Source organism: Mustela nigripes, chromosome 13, assembly GCF_022355385.1.
Source record: "Mustela nigripes isolate SB6536 chromosome 13, MUSNIG.SB6536, whole genome shotgun sequence".
Classification (NCBI taxonomy): domain Eukaryota; kingdom Metazoa; phylum Chordata; class Mammalia; order Carnivora; family Mustelidae; genus Mustela; species Mustela nigripes.
Genome location: NC_081569.1, coordinates 29,595,557 through 29,612,890, shown reverse-complemented (window position 1 = coordinate 29,612,890; position 17,334 = coordinate 29,595,557). Strand labels below are relative to the sequence as shown.

Sequence of the window (17,334 nt, the reverse complement as noted above, 5' to 3'; positions counted from 1 at the left end):
CCTCACTGAGCAGAGAGCCTGATGTGGGGCTTGATCCCAGGACCCTGAGATCACGACCCGAGCCGAAGGCAGAGGCTTTAACCCACTGAGCCACCCAGGCGCCCCATCAACTCCCTGACTTCTAAAAGAACTTAGACTTAACAACTTCCCTACCTCTTCCTAGAAGATAGCTTATCCAGGTTTATTAGGGCTCATTCCTACCTACATCCTCAGCACCCAGACCAGACCCCTGCCCCTACCTGCAGACTCATCTGCATCAGTCAACATTTCTACCTGCATATTCAACAGGCACCTTCCTCCCCAAACCTCCTCCCGCAAGTCTTCCCAGCTCAGGATGGCACCTTCATCCTTCTGGTCACTCAGGCCAAACACCTTGGAATTGTTCTTAACCTTTCCCTGTCACATCCCTTATATCCACTCTGCAGCCTCTAGCTCCAAAACTAACTTAGAAACTAACTCCCTGGGGCACCTGGGTGGCTCAGTGGGTTAAAGCCTCTGTCTTCAGCGCAGGTCATGATCTCAGAGTCCTTGTGATCTGTCAAATAAGTAAATAAAATCTTAAAAAACAAAAAACCTAACCCCCCCCCTTTACCTCCTCTACCACTATCACTGTCTCAGCCACCAACATTTCCTTCTGGTTTCCTGCAACTGCTTTTTTTTTTTTTAAGATTTTATTTATTTGACAGAGAGAGAGAAATCACAAGTACGCAGAGAGGCAGGCAGAGAGAGAGGGTGAAGCAGGCTCCCCGCCAAGTAGAGAGCCCGACGCGGGACTCAATCCCAGGACCCTGAGATCATGACCCAAGCTGAAGGCAGAGGCTTAACCCACTGAGCCACCCAGGCGCCCCAGCACAACAGCCTCTTAACACTTCTCTTTGTAAATCTCTAGTTTACTCCCAAGCAGCAGCCAGGGGATCATTAGGAATCTGAGCTGGCCTCTGCCTTCCTTTGCTTGTTCCTCCAGTGACTCTCCATCACAGTGAGTGTGAAAGTCAAACCCGTACAGCGAACCGCAGGCACTTTACCACCTGCACCTCCCTAACGCAACCCTCCGACCCTCTCTAGCTCCCTTCCCTCCTTTGTCTCATAACACCACCAACTGGCCTAACAGAAAGCTTCCTTATCTGTCTCTTCTCTGTCCTAAACAGAGTGTAAGCTCCATGGAAGTACGGATCAAAAAAACGATCTACTGCCACATCCTCAGTGTCAGCAGTGGTGCCTGTTCTGTAAACGTTTGTAAAGTGAACAAGTGGGCCCCCAGCTCTCCATCTGAGTAATCAGAGAGGGAGAACAGTGAAGGGGTGGGAAATAACCAAGTCAACAACCAAAGTATTTCCTCTGTGTACAAAGACTCCAGCAGGCAGAGCATGCCTTACATCTGTGATGTTCCATCTGTCACCACTGGGCGGCAGCACCGGACCATCCAACTACAGGAGGAGGGTGCAGGCCTGCCCTAGGCGAGTGCTCACCTTTGAGGTTAGATACTTGTTGGCCTTGGGTCTTGCTGAAAAGAGATAGCTCATTGGTGATGGACTCCAGCATCTTGACAAAGTTGGGCAGGAAGAGAATGACCTGGACATCATGGTTAGCCAGGTGCCTTCCACAGCTGATCCCCTGAGCCCCTTTCACATGGGGGCCACACAGCAGGGCCACTGTGGGCCTCTGGTGAACATTTTTGGGATTCAACCTAGAACAGAAGGCAAATAAGTATTAGCAGCTGCAGACCTGCCAATCCCTCCCAGAGGAGGTGAAAAGCCACACACCCCAGGGCTACAGGGTGGCATTCCCATGGTCCCACACCCCGGTGTCACTTCATCTAGTGGGTCCTCTCACAAGGCAGCTCACCCACATCTTGAGCCATACAACACTGTTGCCGGAACATGGCTCTCCGACCAGAAACACGGAACTGTTTCTGAAAGGCTCTTCCTTGCTTCTCCTCAGATGAGGTCTCCTGCGCAGAAAGCCCTTCGCTTGGCAAACTCTCACCCACCCTTTCTCTGGAATCCAGCTCAAGCCTCACCTCTTCCAGGGTTACTCTGGCTCAGCTCCTAAGAAACTCAACAGCAGCAGCAAACAGGGCCGTTCTAGATCGTCTCCTCAATCAGGTGCCAGGCCAAGTGCTCCTCACTGAGCCACCAATAAGTGGAATAAGGGCAACACCAGATACAAACAAGACCTTTTCCACAGGATGCTGTGTGTCCACGCACGCACAGCACTCAGAACAGGACTGTCACATTACATCGCAGGTCACAGAGGCAGCAGGCAGGCCTTCCTGGGCTCCTACGCTGGCAGCTCCCTTGGCTACCCAGGTCCTGATGAAGTCACTTCCAGCTCCTGTCATTCAAAGCTGAGCCACAGGAGGCCTGGATTGACTGGAGCTGTTCCCAACTCACAGGCCATACGGCTTGCCTCAGGGGCAGAAGGCAGGAGGAGATGGACAGCAAGAAATGGGCTTAGGTACCTCCTTAGCAGTGAGTCACTTACTAGTCTCCCGAAAGGAGGCAGATGACAGATGCTGTTCCAGTCAGAGAAGAAGCCCCTATGCTCCAAGTAAATTTGAGGGCGTTTAGCAACGTACTCTGCATATATACCAAACCACTCATTTCCCCCACTACGTGTGCATCTGAAGGAAATATGGTGAGCGCCTCTCCCCTCACACAGACACTGCTGCGTCGTGGCAGCTGCCTCACCCACGGCTGCTCCTGAAGACTCCTGCTCTCACAGAGGCACCGCCGTCGGAGGACGCAGACCCTGGCATCACACAGCCGACAGTAAGGGTCAGGGACCAGACACTGGAAACACGCCTGTCTGGACAGGAGACCTGGCTCCACCACATAGCGGCGGCACCAAGTTGGGCACGCCTTTCCGCTCTCGGAGCCTCAACGGGCTCATCCTCAAACATTAGGCTACTATTCACCTTCGAGGTGAAGCCACAAGGCTCAAACTGAACAGGGCTGTGAGCACAGTGAGAACTGCATGGGACTGGACACACATGAGGAAGATTACTAGCTGTGGCAACCCTTCTCAAAGGGGCTGCAGGAGTTGGCCCTTTGGAGAGGTCAGAGGCGGCAAGAAAAGCCAGGCCCACAGACAGCTGGCCCCAAGAAGCCAGCTAGAGGGCACTGTGATGGGGTGAGGACATTCACATCCTGCCCCCTCAAGGCTGTTTCTGAAATCCCATTGGCAGCTCAGCTCCCTACTGCGCAGCTGAGGCAAAGCCCGACTTCCCAGCCCCACAGAAGGACGTCACAGATCCCAGCCACGACCACGCTCTCCATTCTGTCCGCCCTCAGCGCAGGCTACTCCCCAGACCTGGACCCCCCCGCCCTGCCTGCTGGCCTGTTAATGCCTCCTCAGCCCCCGCAGGACTCTGTGTGGATGCTGCTGCGGCCTCCTCAGCGATCCTGCTTCCTCTCCTGCCACGGTGTACCTTCCGGACACCTCACTAGCCTTCCAGAGGGCAGGCGCAGTATTCTACTCTTCTTTGTGTGCCTAGTTCTAGCACAAGGACTGGCACACGATACCAGTAAGTGACCACAAATAAAATTAAGCACTGCTCTTGACACAGAGGCCCAGAAAGGAGGTAGGAAGGCACCGACCTCCAGCTCTCCCAACCCCAGTTGTCAGGGTGGTTCTAACAGTGCTCAGGTATGGAACTTGGGCTAATCTGTATCTCAGCCCCTCTGAGTGAAGGACAAGTGCCAAAGGCTGAGTCTCTGAAGGCTCTTAGAAGGCAGATCTCTGGGAGCCAGCAAGAGTGTCAAAGCCAGCAGTTATCAGGAAAGAAAGGGTCAAAGGGCAGCTTGCCTAGAGAAGAATGAGGACTTCCGGGAGGGGGTAAGAGGGGCAAACAACACCCTCAGAGCACCCCAGGGAGGGACTTCACACTGACAGACTCCTCTGGTGGGGGCGCGGTGGCGCCTCGGCAGGGCAGCACCTCCCCACCCGCGGCCCCCGCCCAGTCCAGAGGCGTTTACCTGTTGGGTCCTCCAAGCAGGGTCAGGGCCATCTGGCTGGCGCACACTCCTGTCATCTCCAGTCTCCGCTCCAGAGTCAACCCGTGCTTCTCAGCCACAGACAAGAGCTTTTTGTGCAGTTCATAGGAAACACTTGGGACAACCAGGCCAGAGTCTGCAGTTCAAAAGGAGATGGAGAGAGAAAGAGAAAGAGATGACAGGAAACCATACCAACAAATGGACATACTCGATCCAGGATTCTGTGACAGCCAAGACTCTAAGACTAGCCCTCCCCTGGCCTAGCTGCCTATGGTGGGATGGAGGTGTACCATGGAGCCCTCCACAGCAGCAGCTGGGAAGTAACACCTTGTGCCCATTACCAAAGAGCAGGAGCTAGCTTAAGCTCTCTGAGCACTTTATTCTTTCAGGTTTTCTTTATGAGAGAGAGCGCATGAGGGCAGGTACCCACGAGGAGGAGTGGGGTAGGGGGCAGAGGGAAAGGGATGAAGAGTCCCGCTGAGCAGGGAGCCCAACACATGGCTCAATCCCAGGACCCTGGGATCATGCCCTGAGCTGTATGAAGTCACTTAACCGACTGAGCCACCCAGGCGCTACTCTCCTAACAGTTCCAAATCCAAACAGATCTACCAAGACCTATTTGGTTATTACAGAGAAAGGGCTGGCACAGCGTGGAACAGCAACTTGTGGGCCATGTCAGAAGAGACCATGCTTTTCCCAAAGTGGGGGAAATGATATCCCTGGCAGTGGCACCGTCCTCAGGAGCAGACTCCTCCTCCTTCCCCACAAGAGGAACAGACACTGACTAAGCCTCCTGACCCTCAGGTCCTGGCTGGATGGTGTGCTGACCCCGTCTGCTCCCCACTTTCTCTTCTACTCAGCCCTTCCTCTTCGCTTAAAAAATTTAATTAGCAACTTGTTTTCTCAAATAATTTATCATTTTCTTCCACATCTGGGGTGAATGTAACCTAATACTCAAACCTCAGGGCAAGAGCACATGGAAAGCAGCCTGCTCAGAAGAATCTTGAATATTTTATTTGCCATAGAGAAAGGAACTCTGTAAAGGTTAGGGAGAGTCAGTCGCTGCAAGTACAGCATGGAAAATACTTGGTTTCGTAAGGCCAAAGTCTGCAGCAGCTGGGACACAGGCAAGAGTCTCATACACATCAGCACCAACACACCGGGGCCATTTCAGGGCCAGAAAACCAGGACAGGAAAGAAACACCAAAGTAAAGAATTGTGATCTGTAACGAGCAGCTCGTCTTGACAACCAATGCCATCTTACAAATACCAGAAGCCACTGGACTGGCCCCAAGAGAGACCTTCACGCACGAGCCCCACCTGGCCTCACTGGCTGACAGGCGAACGCACACAGACTCCAATCAGCAAGCTGTCGTGGGACCGCACCTAACGGGTTTTGTCAGACTGGATCCGACGCCTTCTCAGATCCTGCGTCTTCATCTATACTGGACTATACACTCCTCTGAGCAGGGAAGTAAACCTTTTACTCCTTTGGCCCCCATCTCCTCAACTTGCTTCAACTACATTTATCAACAGAGGCGAGCTCTCATCAAGTCCTCAAACACATAAATGATGCAAACCTGGTGCTATTTCTGGTCTGGGAGAAGTTTTCAGAAGTTCCTCATTTATCCTAGATAATGGATAAATTATCCATTAGAAAAACTTGTCTTCCTCCTTTATCATTTCAGGAATAATTTCTTGAAGTTCTACCAGATATCCAGTCCCGCCTACACAGACTCTTAAAACCACACAGAACAAGGCTATGGTGATACACCTGAACAACAGAAATCCAAGCACAAAGACTGAACCGAAAACACCAAGGTATACATCCTCTCAAAGGAAGGCGAAATAATGACTTACTGTAATAATGACAATAAAAGACATCTACACATCAAAATTAACACTATCTTGTTGATTAGCTGAAGCCTTCTACCTACCAGAGTCCTAGTCCCACTCTGGCACAAACAGTGCCATCAGGAGCAAGGTCTCCTCTCTCTTTCTGAAATACCAGTCCTAAGTGCTAACGCTGGAGGCTGCAGCTTGACCTTGCATGTCAACAGCTGATTCTAACAGCCATTTTTATGGCCTGCTCCAGACACGCACATATAATCAGAACTAATTAGGAATCACTGATAGCAGTGTGAAAAGGCGAAAGGAATTCTCAGAGGAGTCCTAAGCCACTAACAACCCTAAACCTGTCAGACAAGTCATGCCTACTTCCAAACCCTCTTTCCCTGCAGAGTCACGCAAGAGAGCGTGTTCCCTTGACCCTGTGCATTTCTTCACCCATTTAACTGCTTTCTGTTGAATCTGAAACATCCAGACAGGGAGTCCTGAGCACACCACCCTTCAGAGCAAGCATTCTTTGTGGGTCTACATCTTGTGCTGTAGGTACAGGCACCCAGCCCCCTCCCATTCGGACAGCTCTCTGGAGGCAGGCTGAGCGTTTTCTGCTACCTTTCTCCTCACAGTCCTGAAGGGTACAAAACTCGCAGTACAGGGAGAGGAGAGCAGAACCCACACCCTGGCTGGCTGGCTGCTACAGCTGGGAGCTGGGTATCCGTCACCAGCCCCTCACTGGTGGCAGGGGCACACTGATGAACCCGCACACTTATAAAGCCTAAGGCAAGACAAGGCTGCACCCTTTCTTCCCAGCCTGCCAGCTACAGGACTCCGCTGCACCTACTCAGTTTCTCTGGAAGGAATGTGCAAGCACCACAAAATGTTCCTTTTCAACATTTACACACAAAGTTCCACCAGTCAGACTGCTTATCAGAAACAGGCAGAGGGGATAAAATAAACTCCGAAGGAAGGGAACCAAGAACATAGCGTGTAAATGGCAAACAATAACACTGCCAAAGCTTGAACATGAGCCAAGCTTAATTATGTTTGAGCTGGAAGGTAGATCTTTATTGTTCTGGAACCAAGGCAGTAAAATCAGTCGGTAGGGTTTCTCTCAATATGTATTTTACAGCTGTCGGTGGAACAAGAAAGGGAGATAGAATTCCAGTCAGTTCGTGACAAGCAGAGCACATCTTGGGATCTGATTAACCTCAGGGTATCCAGGAAAATGGCTTAAGCACACTCTGTATGGGCTGGGAGGGAAGACTCCTCCCCACGCAGCACACTCCACAGCAGGCCTGGCAAGCTCGCAGGCCAGCCACCACAGTGCCTGCTGCGGCTTCAGCTTCTCTAATCTTTCTCACTGCCACACAGCTCCTTCTAGCACATACACCTTAAGGACTCTACCTCTCGTGTGGACATTTACACACGTTCTCACACCCTCAAGCAGCACTATGTCCAAGCCTCCTCTGGCAGCCTCTGCATGGATATCCCTCCCTGTCCCTTAAACCTCCCGGCCTTTTGGTTGTGTGACAAGACTCCCACAATGGAATTTGGGGTGCCTGGGTGGGCTCAGTTGTTAGGCATCTGCCTTCAGCTCAGGTCATGATCCCATGGTCCTAGTATCCAGCCCCCTGCCCCCAATCAGGCTCCCTGCTCAGCGGGAAACCTGCTTCTCCCTCTCCCACTCCCCCTGCTTGTGTTCCCTCTCTCACGGTCTCTCTGCCAATCTCTGTGTCAAATTTAAAAAAAAAAAAAAAAAAAAAAAGACTCCCACAACAAAGCATCAGCTCAGATCTAAACTCAATCCTCACACAGACATGGCCCTTTAGTTAGAAAGGCTGTGCGCACCCCATGTCTTACCAACAAGAAGCATAGCTCACTGAAGGTTCAATGCCTCAAGGAGGGCATGTTGAGTTCTCTAGGGCTATGAATTCCAATTCTATTCTGTGGAGGATCACACCATTTCAGGGAGATACCACACTTTTTTTTTTTTTAAGTTTTTATTTTTAATCACCTGGTGCTCATCAGGACCAGTGCCCTCCTTAACCTCCATCACCTACTTCACCCTCCCCCACAACTCCCCCTTGGTAACCACCAGTTTGCTCCCTATAGTTAAACACACTGATACCCTGAGGTTAATCAGATCCCAATTCATATCCTAAGATCTACACAAATGAAATTTGGTGTCACATCTATCTCTGAAAGAAGGATTTGTTACAAGAAGCCTAAATACTCAATACTCTTTATTAGGGCCCACAAGGCCCCCATGATCTGGCCCCTGTTTACTTCACCCCCTTCACCTTGAACCCCAAATCCCAACATGCTCTAAGGGACCTTGGCTGCCTTCTGGTTTCTAAACACTCCAAGTCCCTGCTGGCCTCAGAAAGCACGTCCCCTCTCCGGGGACTCTCTTCGCTCTTCCAGTGCTCTACCCACACTCATGGCTGGTCCCTCCTTCTTCTGTCCCTCTTCTTTTTTTTTTTTTTTTTTTTTTTTTTTTTTTTAAGATTTTATTTATTTATTTGACAGAGAGAGATCACAAGTAGGCAGAGAGGCAGGCAGAGAGAGAGAGAGGAGGAAGCAGGCTCCCTGCTGAGCAGAGAGCCCGATGCGGGACTCGATCCCAGGACCCTGAGATCATGACCTGAGCCGAAGGCAGCAGCTTAACCCACTGAGCCACCCAGGCGCCCCTTCTGTCCCTCTTCTTAACTACCTATCAGTCTCAGCACGCTGCTGATTTTCTTCACTGTACTGAACACAACTTGTAAATAACTGTTTTTCTTTCTGGACTATCTACTTTGCCAGACTGCAAACTCCACAAAGGCAGTGACCACGTCTGTCTTGTTCACGGCTCTACCCGTTCTTCACGGTGCCTTCAGTGTTAGCGAAGGGCCTGGACGGTCTACAGAAATACAGGTGCAATTAGTGAATGAATGGGAAGGAAACTGATAAAACTTCCATTCTGCCAGCTAGGTAAAAGGCCTGCTGTAACCTTTAAAGATAAAGGGAGAGGGAGAGGTTTCAGAATGCTTCCTCACCTTTTCCTTCCCCTATTCGTTACAACTAGACAAACCCCCTGCCCACCATGAACTTTATTCTTTATTCCTTCAGGTTAAAGCTCCACTGGAACAAGCTGTGGACTCAAGGGGTGAAGGACCTGCTGACAAGAAGACTTACTAATTATGAAGGGAAGAAGTATCTTTACAAAGGAAAAACCCAGTGGACAAAACCTTACCAAGTGATTAACCCGGCCCCAATGGGGAGACAAAACGACACTGTTTATTTTTATGATGTGATACCCTGAGACAGACAGATCCCCCCAAAATCTTGGGAAACATGTTTAACATGAATCACCTGGAACATAAATCACATGAATCAAAAGGAACAATCAGTAAATAAAACTAAGGCGCATTCTGCAAATCAACTGGCCTAGACTCTTCATAAATCTGTCACAAGAGATGACAGAAGTTGTAGGAATTCTCCTGGTTAAAAGAAACAAAAAAGAGACAGCTGTGTCTCAACTACATCTCATTCAATGTGATGCACAACTGTCGACTAAAAATACAGCTATAAAGGACACAGCTGGGACAACCGGAGAGCCACGGATACGGAGTGTGTGTTAAATAACACTTGGTGCTAGCTGTACGTCTCCTGAGGGCAGTCTCACTGCGTGGCTGTAAGAGCAACATCCTGTGGACTGCACAGGAACGGGACGAGAGCAATGAACCCTCAGGTGGCTCAGGTGTGCTCCTGTGTGTCTGTATTTAAAAGTAAATGTGGCAAAATATTAATAGATGAATCTAAATGGAGAGTGCATGGTATTCATTATACTATTCTAGCAACTTAAAGTGTAAAATGGTCTTCAATATAAAAAAGTGGGGGGGGCATCTGGGTGGCTCAGTCATTAAGCATCTGCCTTCGTCTCAGGTCATATCCCGAGATCCTGGGATCGAGCCCCTCACTGGGCTCCCGCTTGTTGGGAAGCCTGCTTCCTTCCCCCCTTCCCTCTCCCACTCGCCCTGCTTGGGTTCCTTCTCTATGTCTCTCTCCGCCAAATAAATAAAATCTTTAAAAAAAAAAAAACAAAAACCAACCCTGTTCCCCACAGTCTTACAATCTAGCTGAAAACAGAAAATATATATATGCAAATACCAGAAAATACACACAGTAAACTGTTATCCCCAGGAGCTCGAGGCAATGTTCAAATTCTCAAACTGAACTGTGCCTGGAAAGGCAGACAGGACTGTAGTCAGAAGGACAGGAGGGGGAGAGAGCCCTCCAGGTGGGGGTGGGTGGAACAATGAACAAAGTTCCACAGGCTAGAATCTGGGTGACTGTGCAGATGCAAATTCCCTGCTGGAACCCGGAGGCTGATGTGAAGGCTATGCTGACTGGGCTAGAAAATGAAGAGAGGAGGACTAGGTAGAACTGATGTCAAGGGACATAGGAAACCCATAGATAGGGTAGCAGGAGAAACTAAAAAATCATAAGCATTTCAATGGTGACCAAGTAAGGAGTTAGAAAGCCCCAAGCCAGAATGAACAGAGGATAAAGGAAACTCCTTGCCAGGGCTGCTATAGAAGGAATCACTATATTTGCTATGAAATTAGAAAAAAAGGAGGTCAGGGCAATCTGGCTGTGGCATCTGTCACCCCATTGATCACCGGGGTTCATTCGGCTGATCTGACTGGCTAAGTGGGTGTCGCCTTCCTCCCTCACCATTCCGTGGGTGTCCCTCCTAAAGCTGCCTGCTGGTCAAAGAGGAAACCGTCCCCAAGACAGGAGGATTGTTCTTCCATCAAGGGTACACGAGTAGCTGCACTCCCCTGCTTAGGAACTCTACACAAGCCTCAAAAGGTCAAGTTTAGGAGGACATAGGGTAGGCCAAGCTTCCAAAGCTCCGAACACATCCAAGTGAGGCTCTGCATGTGGCATGAATTTATATGAGAAGGAAAAGGTAAAGGTGGCTGCAAAGCTTAACAATGGCGACTGCATTGAAAGAAACAAGAATGCAAAGAGGCAATAATACTGCCAGAACTGGCGGGGTGGGGGGGGTGGCAAGGAGGAGATGTTGTGCTGACTGACTTAGCTGCTGCAGTGTGTCGACTTTAAGGAGGATGGTGCATACACTGAAATCAAACTCTTTCCTCATCCTCACCCTGGCTAGACACCTGTGGTTCTGAAATGGCAAGATGATACATAAGGGCAAAGTGGTCCCATTTCGAGTTTTATCAAAAACTCAGGTGGGGGAGGCAGCAGCTGGGTGGCTCAGACAATTAAGTGTCTGATTCCTGATTTCAGCTCAGGTCATAACCTCAGGGTCATGAGACTGAGCCCTGCATCGGGTTCAGCAGCACTGAGCCCGAGCAAGGAGCCTGCTGAAATTCTCCTTCTCCCTCTGCCCTTTGAGTGTCCTCTCTTTAAAAAGAAAACACTCTCTCACTCTCTCTCTCTCAGGTGTCAGGCCATAAAGTACCAAGGCTCCACATCCTCCCCCACCTTAATTTGAATTTTAAAAAAATTTTTTTAAGACTTTATTTATTGGGGCACCTGGGTGGCTCAGTGGTTTAGGCTGCTGCCTTTGGCTCGGGTCATGATCTCAGGGTCCTGGGATCGAGCCCCGCATCGGGCTTCCTGCTCCGCAGGAAGCCTGCTTCCCTCTCTCTCTCTTTCTCTCTCTCTCTCTGCCTGCCTCTCTGCCTGCTTGTGATCTCTGTCTGTCAAATAAATAAATAAAATCTTTAAAAATAAATAAATAAATAAATAAAAATTTAAAAAAAGACTTTATTTATTTATTTGACAGACAGAGATCATAAGTAGGCAGAGAGGCAGGCAGAGAGAGAGAGGGGGAAGCAGACTCCCCACCAAGCTGAGAGCCCGATGCGGGGCTTGATCCTAGGACCCTGAGATCATGACCTGAGCTGAAAGCAGAGGCTTAACCCACTGAGCCACCCAGGCACACCCCCCAAGACACCTGTCTTAACAATGTAGCCCTAAAACCTCTTAAGACTACCAATGAGTTCAACCAAGCCCTTCAGGTCTACAAGTATCCATCTGATTATCCAGGCCCAGAAACTCCAAAGGACACCACATTAAAGGGACTGTCTACTCCCTCAACTCCTGGCACTGGGAGAACTGCTTAGAACCTGAGGTTCCTAAAATCAACCAGGTCACTGTCAAGGAATTTTGCCTGCAGACACCATTTCAGAAACTTGGTTCATTACCTCTGTTCCGTGAAAAGTTACATCAGAACCTGCTCCAGCACAAGTGTGACAGGGCAGATGTTCTGATCCAGACCATCTCCTAGAATTTACCTCCCAGTGCATCTCTGTGGCTCTCAAGACCATGATTACTGAAGGGGGTCTCACCACCTGAGGGTAAAATTCTTCAATGGCCACTTCTAAACTCAAAGATTTATTTCTTTCTGAATTCCTGCTGAACATACATACAAACCCAAAGCAGATTTCCTGATTATCTGTTCTTCAAGAGATACGAACATTGCTGGTCTTAAAAGCATGTGAATATTTCTTAAGGGACTCTTGACAAGAAGCAAGAGAAGGCAGCCAGAGTTCAGAGGCAGAAATGGAACACTAGCTGTGGAAGACAATTGCCAGCCTCAAAAGTGAGTGAAGGTCAAGCTTGTCCTGAGGGCAAGACACATCCCCACTGAAGTTCAAAAATTTAGCTAGCCAAGGTGGGAAGAGTAAAGAGGGAAGCCATAAAGCAGCAGGAATAAACCAACCGTGGCTTCACCAGCAACTCCCTCCAGAGAAGGAACCATGACTGCTCTTACCAAGAGTAACAGGCATGTTTAAGTGATGCCAGACTCAAAGGGAGCTCAGGCCAGAGTGCCTCACTCAATCCCGACTTGATCCTTTTGCAAGACAGTAAATAGTAACTCTACCTCAGCTCATCCTCCTCATATACTTGCTGCTCCCCAAATCTCAGCAGGCAGACAGTATTGCGGCAAAAGAACAGCCTTCGGGCAAAGCAAATGGGACAACCGCAGCCACTCACTGTCTGCATCAACAGCACCCCGCTGCCTCCCATCTGGGCTGTTGAACACTTGGAGGCAGAAGGAGGCTACACAGTGGAACACAAATGGCAGAAGTTAAATAAGAATTCAACCCAATAGGAAGGATTCTTGAATAAATATACCTAAGAAGAATTTATTAGCATTCAGGAAACGAACAATTTGAGACACTTTTTAAAGTCACTCCTGGTTTGAAAGGCTTACTGGATCACTTAATGCCAAGAAAACAGGGATAATAACAAAATGGGGAGAACAGTGCAATCTCGTAGATATGCCATGAAAACTGTGACAAACGTGAAGTGCTTAGAATGGTGCCTGTGACACAGTAAATATCCAATGAACTTTCAATGCTATGACACTGATCATAATAATGTTTCTTCTCCCGAACCAGGCTCCCACCATCCCCTTGCTGCCACCTCCAAACCCTGCACACACTGCTGTAATTTGGTTACAGAGTACTCTGTAAAATTACTCTGTAACATTTGGCTCCTCTGTAAGGCCCCTGGGATGACAAGAACTTACCCAGAGGATCTAGAATGCTACCTCACACACAATAGAAATTTTACAAATGTAGATGCTTTGAAATAACCTTACTGAGGCCACCTCTGCAATTCATATTTGAACTCAAAAACTGACTAACAATCATAAACTGGGCATTGCACTAGCTGCTTTTCCACATGATCTCATTTAGTTTACAATTTTATCCCACTTTACAGATAAGGAAACAGGCTCAGTAGCCCTCATTTGGCTATATAACTCCATTCTTTGATTCTACAGAAGCTTCCTCATTGAACCTTTTAATAGCTCTCTGACCTCTCTCTCAGTGTGGTACCTCTACTATTTGCTTTCTCCGAGCTCAACCGCAGAGCACCACAGGAGGGAAATCACAAAACCATGCAGACTAGGCCTGCTGCAGACTCAGGCAACCTAATGACAACCAGACTTTCACTGCCATTCTTCCTGCCCCACAGGTTCAATGCCTTTGAGTCCTCCGCTCACTCAACCCTTTTCCAACTGCTCTCAACTATCAATTCTCTTTGTCATTTCTTTCAACACCTTTTCTTCCTTTCCATTCAGCAGTCCAAACCTCTGGTCCATTAGTTACGTCAGGAACCTAGTCTTCCTACTCCGGTCTCTCTCCTCTCATTCCACCCTGAAATCTATGAGACCAGTCTCCCTCAAGGCTCTAAATCTGGGGCAGGGAGGGACAGGGTGGCTGGGTTACAGACATAGCGGAGGGCCTGTGATATGGTGAGCGCTGTGAACTGTGTAATAAGACTGATGATTCACAGACCTGTACCCCTGAAGCAAATAATACATTTTATGTTAATTTAAAAAAAAAGAGAGAGAGAGAGAGAGAGACTCTAAATCTTCCTGGGGCACTTGGGTAGCTCAGTCAGTTAAGTGTCTGCCTTTGGCTCAGGTCGTGATCCCAGGATCCCGGGATGAAGCCCTCCATCAGGCTGCTTCTCTCTCCCTCTGCCTGCCACTCCCCTTGCTTGTGTTTTTTTCTCTTTCTGTCAAGTAGATAAATAGAATCTTTATTTTAAAAAAAAAGTCTCTAAGTCTTCCTAAATGAGATTGGGATCATGTCATTTTCAGAATTCTTCAGTTGTTCCCTATGGCACAGGACAAGGATAACGTACACACATAAGGCTCTGTGTTCTTGTGGTCCAAGGCTTATTTAATTCCTGCTACTCCCCCACACAAACACTCTCTGGCCTGGCCAAACCAGCCGATGGCCAATTTCCCATAAGGCCCTTTACTCTCACTATTCACCAGCACCTACCAGCCTATCCACATATTCCCTCTTCCTCTCTGTCTGGTGAAACCCTGCACATGCTTCAAGGCTTCTGTCCTGCTCCCTTTGTGAAGCCATTCCTGATCAGTCCAGCCTTCAGGACCTCTTCTGCCTCTCAACATTTAGTACAATTAATGTCCACACTCACTGGACTCCAGGCATATATGGTACATATATGCTGCTTCCTAATGCATCTTTTTTTATTATTATTATTTGACAGAGAGAGATCACAAGTAGGCAGAGAGGCAGGCAGAGAGAGAGGAGGAAGCAGGCTCCCTGCTGAGCAGAGAGTCCGATGCGAAACTCAATCCCAGGACCCTGAGATCATGACCTGAGCTGAAGGCAGGGGCTTAACCCACTGAGCCACCCAGGCGCCCCTAATACATCTTTTTAAGATTAAAAAATATAATGTATTTATTTGAGAGAGAGTGCACGTGAGCACATGCGCATGGCAGGGGGTGGGGGGGGGGTCCTCAAGCAGATGCCCCGCTGAGCACGGAGCACCATGTAGGGCTCAATCCTAAGATCAGAGCCAAAATCAAGACTCAGATGCTTAACTGAGTCACCCAGGCGCCCCTTCCTAATACACCTAAATAACAAATACAAGATCTTAGAGTGACTTACACAAAATAAGCAACAGTATTTAGACTAACCTATTTGTCTTAGAAGAATATGAATGTCGAACTAAGATTCTTCTTTGAAGCCTTACGGCTCTCCTAACCAGTGTTCTTTGAGAAGCTCTTACCCACTGAATGGAGTGCTCACACACATCTCACATTTTACAGCCAAACTTAATAGACAAGTATGTGACCACTGGATATTATTCAGCAGGCTAAATCCAAGCTGGAGGAATGTCTGACAATCCACAATTGTTGGAGACAGCAGCACTGTCAAAGGACTCAAAAAGGCTTTCCAGAGAGAAAAGATTTGGGTTAAACAAAGAGCTGAATTTAGTTGCTTCCTGAATGTGCTTTCCCAATCAACAGACCTTTTATAACACTGCCCCGTAACACACACACACACACACACACACACACACACACACACAGTTGGTAGAGTACTGCCAAGAGGAGTGTGAGCAATTACAGCATATTGGCTTAGAAACTGCTGACACTACTTAGCATGCAGTCGACGTGCTGAATAGCAGCAGCAAGCTGTCAGAATCCTGAGACCCAAGCCATCACACCACATGGGTAGTAAACATGTTGTTCTTTTGCTACCCTGGGGATTAGGAGAAAATAAGGTTTTGGGGTTCTAGAACATGAATGCCAAAAAGCTAGCTGGGAAGCTATCCAAGCTAGCCTCCACAACTGCTGATCTAAACTGGTCCGTTTCTGAGGACACTAAAGAGAAACAACTGTGGTCTGTTGTGCCATTACACTATCCTTCTCCTCTGATCCTACGTCCTTCCTCCTCCTCAACTTAGCCACTTTCCAAAAGTAAAAGGAAATGTGATAAAGAAGGTTTGTGAGAGTCATTATCTCTCTGGGCTTCAATGTTCTCATCTGCAGAATGAGAAAAATCATACTAAGTGATCGAGTAACCTAACACTAACATTTGATGGTCTTAGGTTGTTTCCCCATGTATTCTAGATAGTTTGCCTTACTCTGACTGTAACATCTGCATAGAAGACCCAAGTGGAGGGGCGCCTGGGTGGCTCAGTGGGTTAAGCCGCTGCCTTCGGCTCAGGTCATGATCTCAGAGTCCTGGGATCGAGTCCCTGAGCAGAGAGCCTGCTTTCCTCTCTCTCTCTGCCTGCCTCTCCATCTACTTGTGATTTCTCTCTGTCAAATAAATAAATAAAATCTTTAAAAAAAAAAAAAAAAAAGAAGACCCAAGTGGAAAAGTGTCCCCAGCCAGACACTCTCTGGGTAAGAGTAGAAACCGACTTTGAGATTTGTGTCTTGTTGCTGGAGCAGAGATAAAAACTTGATGTAGGAGAAGTTATTCAGCAAGGCCAACGGCTTACTTGCTCTATTTCCAACACAGACCCTTCTTGGGAAAAGGGCTTCATTTGCACTCCTATCACTTCTGCGGACAAAGAGGAAAACCAGATGGCATGAAGCTGCAGGGCCTCCCATCCCGTCATGCCTCAATGAAGTGCAACTGGTCGCCAGCACACAAGCCGCCATACCTGAAGGCTTGGCTGAGGACCAGCTCATGTGTCTGCTGTAAGCTTATTAATGGCAATTCTGGAAAAATGGTTTCATGCGAGAGAAGGGGACTTTTTACTTCTGTTGTTAAATTAAGGTGTGAAAATCAAGTTGGGGAGGAGGAGTGTGTAGCGGGAAAAAATTCCCACCCTCCCCTTTGTCTACTTTAGCAATGTTTTCTTCGGCTCTTTTAGATCTGAGACTCTTTGAGTCTACTCTTCTCTTCTCTTTCCTTCCCTGTAGCCACGTCCAAGGCAGGCTGTATCTCCCCAAGTTGAGGAATTTCAGGGAAATGACCTGCTGCATACTGGACCACCTCAGCTCAAGAGGTCCCACAGAAGCAGCTTATTTTGCAAATGAGTATAGTAAAAGAGGGGAGCAGTGGGGCAAATGAATGACAGGAACTGAGTGTGCTACCAGACCTGCTGGACGATGGATGCCTCTGAAAAGCTAAACACCTGGCAACTGAATGAAGCCTGACTCTGAGTTGGGCTGTTTGCCTACACA

At 48.4% G+C, this 17,334-nt stretch overlaps 1 protein-coding gene across 2 annotated transcripts in view; it reads right to left on the bottom strand.

The window, feature by feature from the left end:
- EDC3 (enhancer of mRNA decapping 3) overlaps positions 1-17,334 on the bottom strand; it is a 57,814-nt gene that overhangs the window by 3,832 nt on the left and 36,648 nt on the right. For both annotated transcript variants that reach the window (XM_059371835.1, XM_059371836.1), the window contains 2 exons: positions 3,978-4,131; positions 1,470-1,687 (listed from right to left, as the gene is read on the bottom strand). In XM_059371835.1, coding sequence (XP_059227818.1) covers positions 1,470-1,687; positions 3,978-4,131 — 372 coding nt within the window. The remainder of the gene's footprint in view (positions 1-1,469; positions 1,688-3,977; positions 4,132-17,334) is intronic.